This window comes from Osmerus mordax, chromosome 12 (assembly GCF_038355195.1).
Source record: "Osmerus mordax isolate fOsmMor3 chromosome 12, fOsmMor3.pri, whole genome shotgun sequence".
Taxonomy (NCBI): Eukaryota; Metazoa; Chordata; class Actinopteri; order Osmeriformes; family Osmeridae; genus Osmerus; species Osmerus mordax.
Window position 1 is genome coordinate 5,844,201 of NC_090061.1, and position 17,717 is coordinate 5,861,917.

General features: G+C 44.0%; 2 protein-coding genes across 3 annotated transcripts; one reads left to right on the forward strand and one right to left on the reverse strand.

Moving 5' to 3' along the window:
- Positions 1 to 8,955: 8,955 nt before the first annotated feature.
- Positions 8,956 to 14,239, reverse strand: ids (iduronate 2-sulfatase). Of its 2 annotated transcripts, XM_067247635.1 has the most exons (10): positions 14,028 to 14,239; positions 13,812 to 13,948; positions 13,515 to 13,692; positions 13,186 to 13,274; positions 12,549 to 12,749; positions 12,213 to 12,383; positions 11,935 to 12,061; positions 10,852 to 11,025; positions 10,406 to 10,629; positions 8,956 to 9,971 (listed from the first exon to the last, which is right to left on the reverse strand). In XM_067247635.1, exons 1-10 carry the CDS (start codon positions 14,098 to 14,100, stop codon positions 9,651 to 9,653), a joined length of 1,695 nt encoding a protein of 564 aa, XP_067103736.1. In that variant the 5' UTR covers positions 14,101 to 14,239; the 3' UTR covers positions 8,956 to 9,650. The 2 variants fall into 2 exon arrangements, 1 of the variants encoding a protein (XP_067103736.1); XR_010878070.1 differs by lacking the exon at positions 8,956 to 9,971 and having other exon boundaries at positions 10,504 to 10,629; positions 10,782 to 11,025.
- Positions 14,240 to 16,181: 1,942 nt separating this feature from the next.
- Positions 16,182 to 17,519, forward strand: LOC136953753 (lysozyme g-like). The gene is made up of 5 exons (XM_067247155.1): positions 16,182 to 16,239; positions 16,422 to 16,505; positions 16,617 to 16,813; positions 17,032 to 17,170; positions 17,386 to 17,519. The coding sequence occupies exons 1-5, from the start codon at positions 16,236 to 16,238 to the stop codon at positions 17,517 to 17,519; spliced, it is 558 nt and encodes a 185-aa protein (XP_067103256.1). The 5' UTR covers positions 16,182 to 16,235.
- The last annotated feature ends 198 nt before the right edge of the window (positions 17,520 to 17,717 follow it).

A 17,717-nucleotide genomic window follows, 5' to 3' on the forward strand; every position in this document is an offset into this window, starting at 1 on the left:
GGGCGTTGCGATAAACAGCTGGGGTGCAGCGAGTGAGGTCTGGCTTGGGGGGGGATGTAGACATAGACACAGACACACTCAGAGGCAGACAGACAGACAGGGAAGCTGGGAGACAGGGAAGCTGGGAGACAGGGAAGCTGGGAGACAGGGAAGCTGGGAGACAGGGAAGCTGGGAGACAGGGAAACTGGGAGACAGGGAAACTGGGAGACAGGGAAGCTGGGAGACAGAGAAACTGGGAGACAGGGAAACTGGGAGACAGGGAAACTGGGAGACAGGGAAACTGGGAGACAGGGAAGCTGGGAGACAGAGAGCCAGGCAGGGGAAAAACATGCACGCAGGCATGCAGACAGGCAAGCAGTCTAACTAAAGAGTAACAGTCAGGAATGAAGAAAGACAAGCATAGGCAGACAGACAGTTGACAGACACATACTGTATATACCTGATTTATTTTATTGTTCAATAAATCTTCCACACAAGTGAAAGATCAAAAACCGTCTTTCACTTCACTGTTTTATCTTTGTTTGACTGGGGCCCTACTCCAAAATAAACATGTTCTAGGCTCTTCTCTGAGAACAGGGAAACATTTTTTCCTTTGTTCTACAAACATAAATAAAGAAAACAACTTTGCTGTTGCTTTCAGCCAATGTCAATATTTTATTCTGTCAATTGGAGAAAAAAGAAAACCTGATCAAATTCAGGCTTTAATACCACCAAAGAAGAGCCTTTTTACTTGAGTTCAGTGACAAAGCCTCAAGCAATGAAATCTGTCTAACTGAGATTTCTGATGTAGGGGGTCGAAGACTCTGAAATTCCTCCCTGGAACACAGCCAAGCTAAAAAGTGATTAGACTACGGTGTTTCACCTTTTTGGCGCCCTGTGGGTAAACCGACAATAATTATCACACTAGGCTAGCCAGCTATTGCATTAAGTTGCTTCTTTGTTCTCTCTGACAAACTCACCCATTAGAAACCTTAAGGCAGACATCCTGTTTACACATTACCATGGCAACAACACTTCCAGACTATCACTTGTTGTCGACAAAGCATACAGTAGAGTCACTGTCGAGTCAACAGGTGGAACATACAGTTTTTCTGGATGTGTGTAGGATTGGCTCAACCAGAGCATTTAAGCACATCTATGTTTTTTTACGTTGTTTTTATCAATCTGACTTGCTATCATGATAGGACACATGTAATGAAACACATGTTTGTGAGGAACTTGGATTCAACATCTTGTGTGATGTGATGGTTGTCATGGGCCACAGTACCAAGTGTTTCGACTGGCCTTCACCAAAATACTCTGAATTTGGCAATTGAAGGCATACTGTGCACTGTAGTAATGAGAATGTTTTTACTGAAATCAAACGCTAACCCAAAAAATAATATGATATCACAGATAGTAATTATCCGCAAATTTTAAATGTTTAGAATTTTCCTCAATACAAGCATAGTCTTGGAATTCACCTGCCTTTTTGCGGTTGAACACACAAAGTTGCTACCTGGTGTAGCGAGGAGACGTTAAATGGCCAAGGTCAAGGTTTTTTTCCAGGAGACTCGCAGCAAAGCTGAATTTCCTTGAGCTAATACAGGAGGAACCTCAAATGGATTCTTTGATCAAAGAGGCATCAGAGGTGGGAAAATGTTCCCTTTTTGATCAAAGTGACCTGTGCAGGTCATTCAACCTGTCTCAGTAGCCCTATTGCGCATACTGCATCCTTCCTTGTAAGTGTGTGTGTGTGTGTGATTGTTTCCTTAAACCCATCTCCTCTGTAAGCCACCTTCCCTAAGGGAACAAAAACAGGCAGGACAAACTGACTCGCCCCCCAAGGAGGAAGTCTCCGAAAAACGATTAATCAGACCGTCCAATCTTCTTCAGAGGGACCCAGATGATATGGAGCTGGGAGGTTGTCGGGGGGTCTCCTGGTGGGGCCCGTGTAATGGAAACAAATGAAGAAGTATGAGGACTGAGACAAACCCATATCAGTCTCTGTCTGGTCCCTAGCGACACACACCGCCGCCTTGATGCGGCTAATCAATCTTAGGGAGAAAAGCGCAGACACCGTCACTGTCGCACGCACACACATACACACACACATATTCCTCTCTGTCGTGACAGCATTGCCATGCCATTCACGATGACTCTCATGCAAACCTTTCAGACCCTCCTCTCCTCCTCACTCCCCGTCCTCTCTCCTGTCTCCCCTCTTTCACTGTTTGGCCAACAAACGCTCATCTTTCTACATTCAGAGGATAGTTATGTGTGCCGTTCCTTATATATACATACAGTAAATCACAATGTGTCACCAAATACAAGCCCATTTGGATCAGTTCATAAATTCACATGTCATAGTTCCTTTAACCTGACTGCAATACCTCAATGCAGGTCTGATTGAATTCTCTCATCAAGACTGTAAGATATATTATTATTATTATTAGTCTCTAAAACCTTCCATAATTTGTTCACTCATAATTATCATCTTACCCCCTCCGAGGCACTCTCCAGATAAAGACCGTTTTTGATTGAGGCTGTGCACTTAATTAGACTCAAATCCCATTGAGAAATAATGAAATTGCAAATATCTACTCCCCCCCCCCCCCATCAACTCCCTGTTAAGTGCTGCTGCTTTGGTGGTGTTACTCACGCACATCGTCAGACATGCAGGGTCTCGCTGCTCCCAAAAAAAAAAAAAAAGATATAGCTTTCTGAGGCATTGCCATGGAAACGCCTCGTTCCTCAGTGTTCTGTAGCTAGTTTGGGGAGACGGCAGTGTATGTGTGTGTGTGTATGCGTGTAGCAAGGACAGTCAATATTCTCTCCTGTTCTACCGCCAACTGTCTGACCTGCTGCCTTCACCCCCCCCAACCCGCACTCCTTCTCCCCTCAAGGCAAGATTCTCTAAACGATTCATCATCTCAAGATAGAGTGGAGTATAGTGTATGTGTGCGTTGAAGCCAGTCTCTTTAGATCCACAGTAGGCCTATTATACACAATAGTGGTTTAGTAAGGACTACACTTGCAAACATGCAGCAGGGGGATCAGGGGAATGGCTAGACATCAGAGGTGACAGTGTTGGGGTGGTGTTTGGATGGCGGGTGGCAATGTGCTGCAGGATGATTCGACTCCCCAGCCCTGCTCCCGGGGGCCCTCCCTAATGCTGCTCATTTAGCAGGCCCTAATGAAACTTCACTCCCAACATTCAGGCTCCCCCTCTGTGCCACACACGGGAGAAACACACACACACACACACACTAGACACAAATCTGTTTAAGATTAGGTCAAACTAATGTGTGTGAGTTGTTTATTGTGGTGCGTTTGTGTGTTTTTGTCTCTCTCTCTCTCTCTCTCCACCTGCTGAGGAAGTGACAGCTAGTAATTAGAAGACAGTAAGTGGCTGAGGAGCCAGAGGAAATGATTGACAGGTTAGCTTCTACACCAGGGAAAAGAGATTGTACTGGTGTGTGTGTGTGTGTGTGTGTGTGTGTGTGTGTATGATTGACAGGTTAGCCCCAACCAACCGGAGGAGGAGATGGACGGCCCCCACACACAGGAGAGTCACGCCAGCCTGCAGCAATTCTCCAAACAACAACATGTCAAACACACAAGCTGGAGGCACCTTGGGAGCTAGATAGGTGTGTGGGTGTGTGTGTGTGTGTGTGCGTGCACAATCGTGGGTGAATGTGTACATGCAGGCACAATTAGGCATTGTATGTGTACACAATGGTCATTCGTATAGCTTATTGTGTTCATCACAATACACTTTAATGGTGATGATTCACTGATGTATATTCATTACTTTCCAGATCACTTTGATCGAGTTGAATTAGTGGGATGAATCTCGGTGACAGTGAATACAATTTTCTAGCCCAGAGATCAAATTTCAACATGAGATTCCCATCAGAGGTTTCCCTAAAAAATCTACTCCACTAACCATAAATGTCAACACAATCACTCCTCTGATCATGACAACATATACACATGCATGCGTGAGGCAACAGCACTTAGTATAAAAACTGCAGGAGTTTGATAAATATTAAAGTGTGGGGCTATTACAAGAATATTCAAAGGACATTTTTGTCTGAATATCAAACCCCCTTTCCTTTGAGCTATTCCTCAACCGATTTGGACACCAAACTAAAATGGGATTCGTTAAGAAAACTCATACTTCTGCTTTATTTACATTATGAAAACAACTGCCCAGTGTCCATGAATCATAACCTAAAACTGTCACTTTTCAAACACCAGTAGGCTGTTCAGACAAGCTTTGATGAAGAAGACATAAAAGGATAAAGATGAAGAAACCAAAACTGTCTTAACATTCCAAACTATGCGGATCGAGTGAGTGGTAATTAGTATAATTTCCCCACTTTGATGTGCGAATTAAATATGGATAAAGAGCAGAGATCCTCTCAACACTCATCAGAGACCGACCTTTGATAGACTGCTGGTTCCAAGAAAATCCTGGATTGGCTTAAATGTCAGTTTAAATTTGTTCAAGAGAAGGTTCAGATTTACCGACCTATAGTAGGCTACAGTCACTGTATAACCTATTGAAAGGCATGAGGAAAATACGCTGCTAATAGTCACTAGGCCTATATATTTTTTTTTTATAAATCAGATGGACCCGGGGGAAGAGGTTTGACCCCGTCAGTCTCTCAGGCCCGAAATCCAAGCTACTTCACAGCAGTTTGGAATGGATTGTTTTTTGGGGGGGTACATTTGCATTTTTATTGCTTGGTGGAGTGATGATAGCTTGCGTTAGGCCTATGCGAGACCTGGACAGCGACGAGAGAGCGGAGGACATAATCAGGTTGTAAATCGCTGTCTTGTTGTGACTTCAGACTGCGGCTTTCTTTACATCTTAAAAGTGGTTTTGGTGAAAGTATGATGCTAGCTGGCCCTAGCTTCTGTAAAATAAAACATTTTACGTGGCAAAATGAGTAGACATATCATGCCCATAGTGTATAAAGCAAGCAGGGTGGTGTGATCAAGTGTTATCCCTGCAGGTGGAAGTGGTTGAATGAAGACTTAAACAAAGGCCAAACAAAGCCATTAGTTCTCCCAACCAGTAATTAGTCAAGGTCAAATGAATAGAATTCCTTCCTACAGTTTAGTCCAGTACAATTGTCATCCGTGTGGACGACACGCTGCACTTGTGGATGGGCTCTGTAGGCCTATAGTTTACATAATTGTCTAGCCTTTTGATGCCAACAGCTGGAATGGATGCTAAAAGTAAACAGTCTGATTGTCTTTATGGAATCTATAACAAACTCCTGTCTAGATCAGCAGTGTTCCTGGCCTGTTTGAGGTATTTCTTTGCCATTTTGTAGGTATTCAAGTCAGAAGAAAAGTCCTTTGTGGTGTGTTTTTATAAACAACTGCTCAATTACCGTCATCTTTTATGGATTATGGCAAGGTTTTGTTGTGTTGCTGCCAGTCACGGAAGACATCATCCTAAACATCACTAATCAGTCACAGTAACCTTTTCTTTTCCCCCATCTCTGCTGAATGGAGATAATCTTTCTCCCCTCCCGACAAGTGTTATCTAATATACCTAACAGGGAAAGAACACAGTGCACCTCTTATCTGGCCTAATGTGATTATGACTAGGCTGTTCGCTTGTAACACTGTATATCGCCATCCCAGACCGTTTACTACCTCTGATTCAGAGTTTAGATGTTACATTGCGGAATGAAACGTTTTTATTCCACGGATTAGAAAAGACATATTTATGCCTGCCAGAATACTAATGAGCTAGCCAATTAATGAGCTTCTATCAGTCTTGACTCTCTTTGCTTGAGGCTATGACATTTATCACAGCCTGCAAATTGATATAAACATTCTGCTAGAGTGTTATTTTCCTCAACAATAATTGTGCATTGTATAAATAATATTTTTGTAGCCTTGTCTCTGTTCAATAATATATTGGATGGTCGTCCCTTGATGATAAGTGCTCTGCTTTGCTGCAAAATAAATGACGCGTTTCCACCAATTACATCAGGGCTGCGCATGTGTCTGCGTATGTGAGTGTGTGAAGCTGTGCTGTAATTCTCCGCGTTTCGCTACTGCAAAACCCTTTTTAATTGGATGTTTAGGACTTTTCGGCGTCTTTGTGCTCTAAAGCGGTCTGATATATGGCTGTTTCATCTCGGCTAATGTGGCAGAGTGCTTTAAGGAATCTAACAATACTCCCTGGAGACTCATCTCCCCCTCGTTCCACTGCTTCCTATCACTATTATCATTAACCGCCTGTGTTTTCACACACAGCCAAGGAGGTGGCGTCCTCGCTCTAAACTCTAATTCCCAGAGGTCATTAGTAGGACTGTGTGTGGCGCCGTCGCCCCAAGCCTCCTGCCTGGGCCGCACCGACTTGGTGGTACGCCGTAGACAGATGGCTGTGTGTGGTAGAAGATGACAGGCCGTCACAGCAGATGGCTGTGTGAAAGACACAGACCCCCACGACCAGGCTTAGAGGAGGAGAGGAGAAGAAAGGAGAGGGCTAAGGAATAGGTGGAGAAAAAGAGATGGGGAAGGAGCGTAGAAGAGAGCAGGGAAGGATACTGTCGGTGCAGGTTGGAGGACCGGGGAGGACTGGGGAGGATGGGAGGGGAAACAGGTGGAGAGAGAGGACGGTTGGAGCGCCAGAGATGAATGGAGCGGAGAGTTTGAAAGAAAAAGAGAGGTGGAGGGAGTGGACTAAAGAGGTTAGTATGGAAGCGGAGCTGGAGTGGGATGAGGGGAAAGGATCGGCGAAAGGGGTGGAGAGGACAGAGAAGAAGAGGAGAGGGTGGGCGAGCAGGGAGAGAAAGCCACCGGACTCCCCACAGTGGGATGTTTTTATGACGGTAAGTGAACATTGTGTTTGACCCAGCTGTGCGATAACACGCTTCCTGCCAAGGTGGGCCACATCTCTGACTGCCCTTCTAACACTGACACCATCAGCCTGGGCTACATTGACTGACTGGCTGTAAGTATGACAGACTGTTAACATGATAGCAGGCCTCCGTGGGGACAGTCGGCGTGTGGGTGTGGGAAGGAGCAGCGATAGAGGAACGAGGGAAGGAGGAGGGATGGATGGATGGATGAAAGATATGAGTGGTGGTCAGGGGCAATGGGCAATGACATGGGAAGAATCCAGGGTAATATAGGGTTGGAGGGGGCCCAGTCCCTGTGCTGGCACCTCTCCCTCACTGGGCCAGATGGACGGCCATCAGATCCCGGGCAGAGCGGATGCCTCCCTGTCACACACCTGCTGTGTGCATGCCTTCCCGCAATCTCAGCTCTCCAAGCCATTACCTAACCCCCCCATCTACCCCCCCCATCTACCCCCCCTCCCCCCCCCCCCCCCCGCACACAGCCCATAACCTGCCCCCAGGGGTTGTGGTAGCATACAGGGTTATAAAATTATTTGGTCCGCGCTAGTGTTCAAAACAAAAGTATGCCCTTGCCTCTGTACCCAAATCCCATACCCAGCCCCGGCCACGCTCACTCCAAGCTCCATACCTCTACTCATTCTCTCCTTCTGCCTCATACACCAGCTACACACGGCCCAGCCCCATCTCCTGCCTCCCACCCAGATAGCACCATGCCATGGGGAGGGTATAGCTCAGTGGTGAGAACACTTGACTGCAGATCAAGGGATTGCAGGTTTAAATCCATCCCTACACTGTATATTGATTTGGATAAAAGCATCTGCTAAATGAATACATGCCCATAACCAACCCCATACCTCAGATTCTCTATATCACAGACATCTGCACCTTGATTTTCCCTGAACAGACTGTAGCACTTCTATAAAAACCTCCCACTGTGTTGATCTAACTCCAGGCTGATAGAATAACCAAATGTCTCACGATCCACATCCACACTCACACTCGACACCCACACGCATCTCATCCCACTCTGCAGTTACTAGATCAATATGAATCATCTAAAGCAGTGATCCCTGACCACGCGCATTGATCCCCGATCCTTAATCAAATTTTTGGTTTTACATGCTGAATACACGTCGTCCATCATGTTTAGGTCACATTATCGTTCAGTTAATGTTTGTCTACTTAAGGGTAATTACATTGGCGATGCGCGAATGAACCAATATTTGCTTGAAACAAGGTTTTATCTGAAAGGGCCAGCAGGTAAAGAGAGAGAGACCCGTGTCCTTTCAAATCAAGCCAAAGTGGAAAGATGAGGACCTTGTAGTTAAGATAGTTGCTTGGATAGTAGATGCCACTGTATGAATGCATGTATTTGTTTACTGTAATTGAAATGTTTAATTACATTAATGTTTCATTAATGTGATTTTGTAACAGCCACCAAACGTTATCTCAGTTTAGATTTTCCAGTACATTCCCTCCCGAACACTTGTCATATTATGACTATGCTTCCTTGCTGGATACAATTTGACTAACGAGATAACTTTTTCCAAGCTGATTTTTCAAACGGCCAGGACTGGGAATTCCAAAACTGCTAATGTAAAGTTTGAAAGCACAGAAGCAATCCTGCTTTGACGAGAGCAATTAAAATATCAGCTTCAATCAGTTGGTGGATCCATCTCCCACTGTCCTGACCTTGCTTTCGAAAAAAGAAAAAAAGAACACAAAAAAAGGTAGTGGAATTTTCCGGCCCAGCTGGCAGCCAAGTCTGTCTATCGGGCCTGAATACATCAGAGCTCCCCAAGGATCTACCTCGCCATCCACTGCTGCTGCCTGACAAATAGGTTACATTCCACAAAGTGTGTGTGAGCAAAAGTGAGAAAGAGCATGTATCTGAGAGATGGAAAGAAAACCTGTCCTAACGAAGGACGATTCCTTTATTGAAACTTAAGCTGATCATCTTCATAGTCCACTTACACCATGACTGCCAGACAGCCACTACTCCAGTTTTGAAAAGCTGTGTGTGTGTGTGTGTGTGCGCATGTCTGTGTGTTGAGTGAGGGACACATTAAACTTTGTGCTGCTACCAAATACATTTATTTGAACTGGACACATCCAAAACCATATTTACAAAATATATGTTTTTACAGAGATAATCAATATGTCAACCATGACTAGTCCAATCTTTTGATAATTATTTCTCTCATTCTATACTCCACTATGCATATTGTTTCTTTTTTTTGTTTTACAGTACATTCGATACTATTTCTGCATTAAATCTGGCAGAAACGTATGTGCATTATTGAACAACTGTTACAATGCTTCAGTGAAGCTCAACCTAAGGCCAATGACCTCCCTTGAAACAAAAACATTTCTACACACACACACACACACACTCACACTCCATTTGTACAGTTGAAGCTACAGCTCGTCCTTGCAAAAAAAGAGCAATTTGTTTTGAGTAAATGCCCTGTTTCACAGAGTAAGTTTAATGCCCTTAATGAGTCTGAAGACATTCAGAAAGTGTTTGTATGCTCTACATGTTCCATTTCCTATCTCTCTCACACACACTGGGACTGCGTTTAGAATCCCTCCCACTGGTGGTAAACTAGGAGGACTGAACTGGCATCAGCATGACTGTAGGAGGCTGTTCAGTAGTGGCTCCATCCTGCTCACAGAAAACCCTTCTAGAACGACCCTTGTTGTTGAGCAGATTCTCAGTAGATCTCATTGGGATTGTATTGGGAAGTCCTGTAGTTTAGTAGTCTTTAGTTTACAGGCTACAGTGATGTCATGCTGGCTTTCATCTCTGCGTTGATGTAGAAGAGCTGCTGTCGAAGATTCCAACGCCAGTCAGGCTGATGAGGATGGAAGTAGCTCATCTTCCTCAGCAGCATGGCGTGATGCGTGGCATTGTACAGGTTGTTGTCCTCACCGGGGTCGTCCTCCAGCATGTATAGCTCGCCGGCGTGTACGTCCGACATGTTGGCCTGGAAGGAGGCGGGGTCAAAGGTCACCCATAAAGTGTAGCGATAATCCCAGGAGCGCATGGAGTAGCCCATGACCCGGATGTCCTTCAGGTCTGGGAGGTCGGAGTTCACCTGGAAAACAGCAAGTACTCAAATCGAACAGGGTTCTTGGAGGTGAGACATGTTACCTTTTGAATTCTTGAGAAATTAAGATTTCCCTTCCGCTCCTTAAATGTATCTAATGATATCTAACATGATCAGATAGGTGTGAACATGTGGTTCTCTAGCCAGCTGTTCCCTGATCTACTTTGATCAGATCAAGGAGTTCTTTTTGGAAGGAAGAATATCAGGCCGCAGTTTGGAAAGTTCCAATGGAGTGTAATTTCATGTAAAGTATGTGTTAGTTGAGCTTGCTAGTTGTGCTAGGCCCAGATTTCTGAACACAAGTTAAGCCTAAAGTAGGACTCTGAAGCATCTTCAATTGTATTTATTTAGTCTAGCCCAAGGTTTAAACTCAACTACTTTCAAGGTAAACTATGACTTGTAGAGTGCGTTAGGTATCGTACCTGGGGCGTGTTGGAGGGGCGGGGGTACTGGCTGAAGGCGATGGCTTCTGAGTCCCTCCCTCTTTCCCGCCGGCCAAAGTTGTAAGCCAGGTTGCTCCCCTCGGTGCACAGCTGCACCTTGAAGGAGACGTCAGGGCAGGGGTGAGGTGCCCGCAGCCCAGCCAGGTAGGACACCGTGGGGAACACATCCACCAGCTCCACCACATTTCTCACCACACTCCCCGCTAGCACCAGGAAGGGAAGGACAGACAATTACAGAAATGGTGTCATGAAGCTGATGATCATCGTCACAATTCAGAGGGTTGAATATATCCATTCACACTCATTTGGGATGAGATTTAGTGGGTAGACCCATTCAGAGATTCTTAGTACTGACCTATATGACCAGGAAGCCATCCAATCACTTTTATTTCAAGTTTTTTTTTCCTGAATTGGACATTAGGTACCTTTGAAGACCTCCTCCGATTGGTTGAAGACATCTATGAAGGGGAAGTTCTTTCCTGCTTGTGGCCAACCGAACTCTGTCGTCAAGCCAGGTACGTAGAACATCAGAGGAACGCGTGTGGCTACTTCAAAGTTGCTGTACTTGGCCCACTCCCCGTGTTCACCGAGAGACCAGCCTAAGGAAAAACACAAAAAAAAAAATTCTGTGTGACGGAAACTAAATTGTTGAACTGCACCCGCTAATGATTTGGCGTGAAATGTACTATGAACCTGATTTAAATTACTGTTTATTTTATATAATGTTCATGCGACCCAAAATATTATATTATTTTCCTTTTGTACCACATGTTTATACATTGTGGGTGTGATTATTTACAGTAACCATTAAAATGAGCCAATCCATCTAACAAATGTAAACCAAGCTGAAGAAATAATCAATCGGTTGTGGTCAAGTAAACCAATATTTGATTAGTTTATGAGTCCTTCAAGTGAAGACTCAGTCAAATCAAAACTGCAAAGGGACATTTACGATGAAATCACACTGCCATCAAGTGGCCTAAATGAGAAATGTATGGAAAATGAGGAGGAGTAGCGTGAGGCTGACATTAGGCTCTTCCGTTATTTATCCATCCCTTCCCTTGTGACAAAAATCAGGGGTCTGTTTAATCACTACAGACTGATAGGACCTCATTTTAGGTTTCTATCTAAAACTAAACGTGTATAACCCAATAGACAATTTAGTGGAGATGGCATGGTGTACTGTGATTGAGGTAAAATGCATATGTACAGAACAAAGACATCAAATAAATAATTGTATAATCAATCTCGAAAAAATAATTTACATGGCTCATACTGTAGAATGTTAAAGACTGACCATAATATCACAATAATTATAAAATGTAGCTGGGTTGTGAATATAATGGAAATATTAAAGCTAGATTGTGGATATAATATAATGGCTATAGAATTCTAACACATGAATAGATAAATGTTAGAATGTGAACAGAATATAGATGTTAATACTTCAAAATTAGACAAAAAAAACGTAGATATTGGAGCTCAGGCATGTGGAGCAGTATACTGACCGTGGTCGGAGCTGAAGACCACCATGGTCTGTTCAGCTAAACCCAGCTCATCTAGGGCGCTCAGCAGTCGTCCCACCTGGGTGTCAATGTATGACACAGCCGCAAAGTAGTGCTGCCGAATCTTCAGCTTCAACACACACAAACGCACAGTTACACAAGACCACAGAAAAATAAGATTTTCACATTTCTATTCAACCCGTATCCATCGAAGCAATTCTATAAATCCACTTCAGTCATTTTTTTTCTGGAGAGAACTGGAGTGAGTGTCCCTGTTGAACCTGGAAGTCTTGGGGGATGGGTCCGTAGGGGAAGCTGGTGTTAAGGTCCCGGACATCCTCTCTCCTCCTCAGATCCATCCAGGGGTTGTAGGCCACGCTGGGGAGGCCCGGCGGCACGTATGGGTCTGGGGCCAGGCTCATCTTCTCCAGGGGATACAGGCTTAGGTACTCCTGAAGGGGTACGATGGACACACAAACCCGTGTCAAGTTGTGTCTCATAAGCAGTCACACACCGTCAGACTGATAAACATGCGTTTGCTCCCCTTCAAAAATGAGCTGCTGGGTTCTTGTACTTTCATCAGGGAAGGTGTGTGTTCTGGACAGTCCCCGGCCTACCTGAGGTATCCTGAAGGGGATGTGGGGTTTGTGGAAGCCCACGGCCAGGAAGAAGGCGTCGCCGGCCCGGGCGGCAGCCTCCAGCAGCCTCGTGGCTTCCTTCGTGCTCTCCAGGTCTGGCAGGGTGGCCAGGGGCATCTGGGTCACGTTCACAGCGCACAGCAGGTTCTCGTGAAGCTTGCCATCACTGCCCCTGCACATCTGCAACAGGGAGGCTGGAGGCTAAGCCACATCTGGACCTCAGACACACCTTGCTCCAGGTTAACACTCGGCCAAACACACTCAGTCCGCATTGCATCACAAGTTGAAGGGCTTGTGCATGTTTTTGATACAACAACATATTTTTGTTGAGTGCCCCTTACCTTTATGACAAACTATTTAGGTCAATACAGAGAGATGTTATCATACTATGATAACATCTTATTAGGACTAGGAATACTGACTAGGCGGAGGTCATAAGAAGGGAATGAGGATGTATTCATAAACAGGAAGGGACTAAAGAATGGAGTGAGTCAGGTTAAACTAGGACAAGGGAATGAATGAGGAGGTAGGTCAAGGTGTCCGAGGGGTGACAGGAGGGCCAGGAAAACTAAAGCTGGACAGCACAACAACAACAGATTGACAGACAGACACTGACCTTCTCCTTTTCGTAGGCAAAAGAGGCCGGATGATAGGGGGGTACAGACCAGCTGTATGGGTAATCATCTGTGTGGTTGGAGGCTATTCCTTCAGAACAAAACACACAGACCATACAGTGCTATATGAATTAATATATATGGCTTAAGCTTCACTGAAATTCTTGGTGGCTATATGGGAGGGGGGGGGGGGGGGGTTGTGCAACCGCAATTAAGTTGTTCATGAGACAACAAGGAACTGTAAAAACAAAAAATCGTAATAATTACATAGGAAATGTGAATCATGTAAGTAAAGTATGATACTAAGTTACATATTGGCCAGCCATCTTACCAGGGTGAAAAACCTTGCCAACCGACATGGTGGTGTATCCCCGTGATTTGAAGTACTGCGGCAGAGTTGTGTAGTTTCCCGCGTGGACTCTCCAATAGGAATTAAAGTCATACAATCTCGTTGTGTCTGGTCTGCGACTGGTCAACATTGACGTCCGACTTGGTCCACACACTGCTTGCTGTAAATTGAATAGCAGGTCAAGTAAGCTAGACACAGGAGGCTAACACGGAGGTTCCCCAACCGAATTCCAGACAGCAACAGTTGGCGACATATTTTGATTACAGTCTGTCAACTTACCTGTGCGTATGCTTGGAGAAAAACTTTGCTTTTGGAAGCAAGTTGATCAATATTTGGCGACTTCACAATTGGGTCTCCGTAACACCCCAAAGTTGGCCTCATATCGTCCGCCATAATAAATAAAACATTGAGTTTGTCTAGATGAGAAAAAACATAGTTATGTTTGTTCAACTTCATCTAACAGTTATAATTGTCTAATGGTCAGTGTGATCTTACCTTTAGCATCAAACGCAGGTGCGCAGATAAGAAAACTCAAAGCGCAAAGCCAGGTATGGAAAAATAGTAACATTGCTGGGCACCAGATTCTCCTAATTATAATGATGGACCGCTATGTATCTTTTGCATTATGTAATAAAATTATGCATGATTTGGCAGCAATATTACTAATCACTGTTCCACGGTCGGTGCATGTCATAACAAGGCAACGTCTCTCCTTCTAATGCAATAACTTCCTGACAGAGAAGCTCCTCCCCCTTGTTGTAATTTGATTGGCTTTTGGAAAATCATGAAACGTGACGCACCGCCTCATAAGATTCAAGATTAGAGAAGTTATTATGTTTATTTTGTATTGAAAAACATTAGATATCGGACTGAACAGGAAACGAAACAGGAGCCGATTTTGAGATAGGACGGCAAAGACACCTGAATACAAAATAGTCTGTCTAGAAATATGGTATAAAGAGTAGGCCTACATTACGAATAACTCAACAACACAAAAGGACGTATTCCTCTTTCATCACAAGCCTGTTGTGAAATAAGTTGTTAAACGTTTTTAGGATTGAGTTAGAAAGTGAAATTTCCTTCAAAACATTGCGTCTGGTTGATCTGTCCTTCGTTATACATACACACCTGCTTCGAGGGAGGAACCAAGTCAAAGTAGTTTATTGAGAAAACACTCAAACAGCCAGTTACAGTAAATGTATTGTGCTCTGCTATGCTGCACCAGAGCCTGTCTGAAGGAGAGACTGTTCACTCCCTATTAAACCCATTGTACCAAATTTTGTTGCAGTTACACCAGAGTTCCACTGGGAGTAATCGCAATCCAGAGCAAAATGAATGGGAGTCTATGGAGCTAAACGGCTAAATTTGATTCTTTCGAAACAAGTTTCTTTAATGTGTTATTTGAAAAAAAGCAAGAGTTGAGGAAGAAAACACGCCACTGTCTCCATCTACGGAGTCCACCAAACCCAGTTCTTCAGACTCATTACATTAACCCACAAGAAGGATAGTCAGGCGCTGGTGGCAGTTGGTTGAACCAGGCGCGTAGCCAGTAATGGGCCAGGGCGGCACTGGCCCACATTACTCACTGGCCCGCCCAGGCATGTTTGATCAAAATACATTTTTGGTTTATTTTTATTATTCAAATGTATTTAAGAAAATATATTTATAAACCTGATTTGTTGTTGACTGGTGTGTGTGTTTAATTTGTTTTCCGAATAAAATGGAACTGTTGAAGCAAGTTGTAGGAAGGCTCCGGGACGTAATTGGTTGCTATGGTTGCTAGGGGTTCCGACAGAAAGATTCTCTGGGCGGCCTTTACTAAAGGCTTTAGCCAGCTAACTTTGCTAGCAGCTTTTTAGCCAATGTATTAGGCTAACATCGCCACAATAATGGCTAAACAAGTTTCTTTAATGTGTTATTTGAAAAAAAGCAAGAGTTGAGGAAGAAGACACGCCACTGTCTCCATCTACGGAGTCCACCAAACCCAGTTCTTCAGACTCATTAACCCACAAGAAGGCTAGTCAGGCGCTGGTGGCAGTTGGTTGAACCAGGCGCGTAGACAGTTACAGTAATGGGCCAGGGAGGCACTGGCCCACATTACTCACTGGCCCGCCCAGGCATGTTTGATCAAAATACATTTTTAGTTTATTTTTATTATTCAAATGTATTTAAGAAAATATATTTATAAACCTGATTTGTTGTTGACTGGTGTGTGTGTTTAATTTGTTTTCCGAATAAAATGGAACTGTTGAAGCAAGTTGTAGGAAGCCTCCGGAACGTAATTGGTTGCTATGGTTGCCAGGGGTTCCGACAGAAAGATTCTCTGGGCGGCCTTTACTAAAGGCTTTAGCCAGCTAACTTTGCTAGCAGCTTTTTAGCCAATGTATTAGGCTAACATCGCCACAATAATGGCTAAACAAGTTTCTTTAATGTGTTATTTGAAAAAAGCAAGAGTTGAGGAAGAAGACACACGCCACTGCCTCCATCTACCGAGTCCACCCAACCCAGTTCTTCAGACTCATTAACCCACAAGAAGGCTAGTCAGGCACTGGTGGCGGTTGGTTGAACAGCATCTGGCCAAGCCCTCCTCCCTGCCTGTCGCAACAGTGTCCATGGGCACGCCTGATTTTTTTATACTATATATAAATGGGCGCAGGTTTTGATGAACCTACATATCAACAAAATCCCCAAAGAAAAAGGAACATGGGTGAGTTATCTGCTGTTAGGACACAGGAACCTGTAGCATTTGCCATTCTAGTAAATTACCTTATTTATCATATTTTGCCATACAGCGTTGTGTATGTTGAAAGCCTGTTCAAAGTTGTTTACTTATTTACTAAGTTAAAAATGAATACAGGAAACTTGTGAACTCTTCTGTTCCCATTTTAGCTAGTCTTTTTGGCGACATCATGAAAGTGGAGACCAGTGGCGCTTCAGAGAAAACTGCCAAACAAGACAAGCTGACTGTCAAAGGTGTGTGTGTGTTGCTTAATCTCAACAAGCTGTATGCACTTCAATTCCTGCTATGAAAATAGGAGTATCAACACAAATCTCTTCAGTAAAAATGTCCAAAATGCCTCTCAGGGGTGGAGGCATCCCACAAGATGGCGGAGCATGATATGAAGAGAATGACCCAGTACAAGAGCATGGTGCAAACGGTGGGCCATTCAAAAGGCCTGGATCCGGCCATCATAGCTGGAATCATGTCCAGGGAGTCCCGAGCCGGTGTTGCTCTGGTCAACGGCTGGGGAGACCAAGGCAACGGCTTTGGTCTTATGCAAGTATGTACTAAGGTCCATATGTGAGAGAACAAAGGTTGTTCTCTTGCCGATGGCATGCACACCCAATTATAGAATTGACTCAAGCACACAGTAAAAATAAACAGACTAATCTAGACTTTCATGCTACTTTCCCTCCATAGGAGACACATTTACGAATCATTCTCCAACTATGCTGTACCTTGTACTATAAATGCGTGGTAAACCTCTTGTTTCCACAGGTCGACAAACGTTTCCATAAGATAGTTGCCGAGTGGGACAGCAAGGAGCATGTGAACCAGGCAACGGCGATTCTTGTTGATTTTATCAACAAAATACAGAAGAAGTTCCCTAAATGGCCAAAGGAACACCAGCTGAAAGGTACTTTGAGTATTAGTTCCCCTTTTCTTGTTCTGCAATGTCACTAGAAAGTGATTGGACAGGTTGTATGTCCAGAACTAAATAAGAATGGCCAATGTGTGTCATAATGCATGTATGATCAGTGTAGTTTTTTTTTTTTTACAAAAAGCCCCAAGTCTTTCTGTTTTGAAGAAATATATATTTCTTTGATTTTAGTAACTATCTATTTTTTTCAGGGGGAATATCAGCCTACAATATAGATGACAAAAATGTCAAAACCTATGAGCGTATGGATGTGGGCACCACCGGGGATGACTATTCCAATGATGTGGTGGCCCGGTCACAGTGGTTCAAAACTCAAGGCTTCTAAAGTTTCTCATAAGCTTCAGTCCTTATAATTGCTGGATATGTTGGCTTTACTGCAAACATTTTTATATTCAGTCTCATTTATTCTCTCTACTGGCATGTGATGTAGGCTAATGTTGTGATGATCATGACTCATTTGAAAGGCTTTTCCCACAATAAAAGATCATGCTTTGTTTATCAATGGCCACTGGAGTGCGCTGTT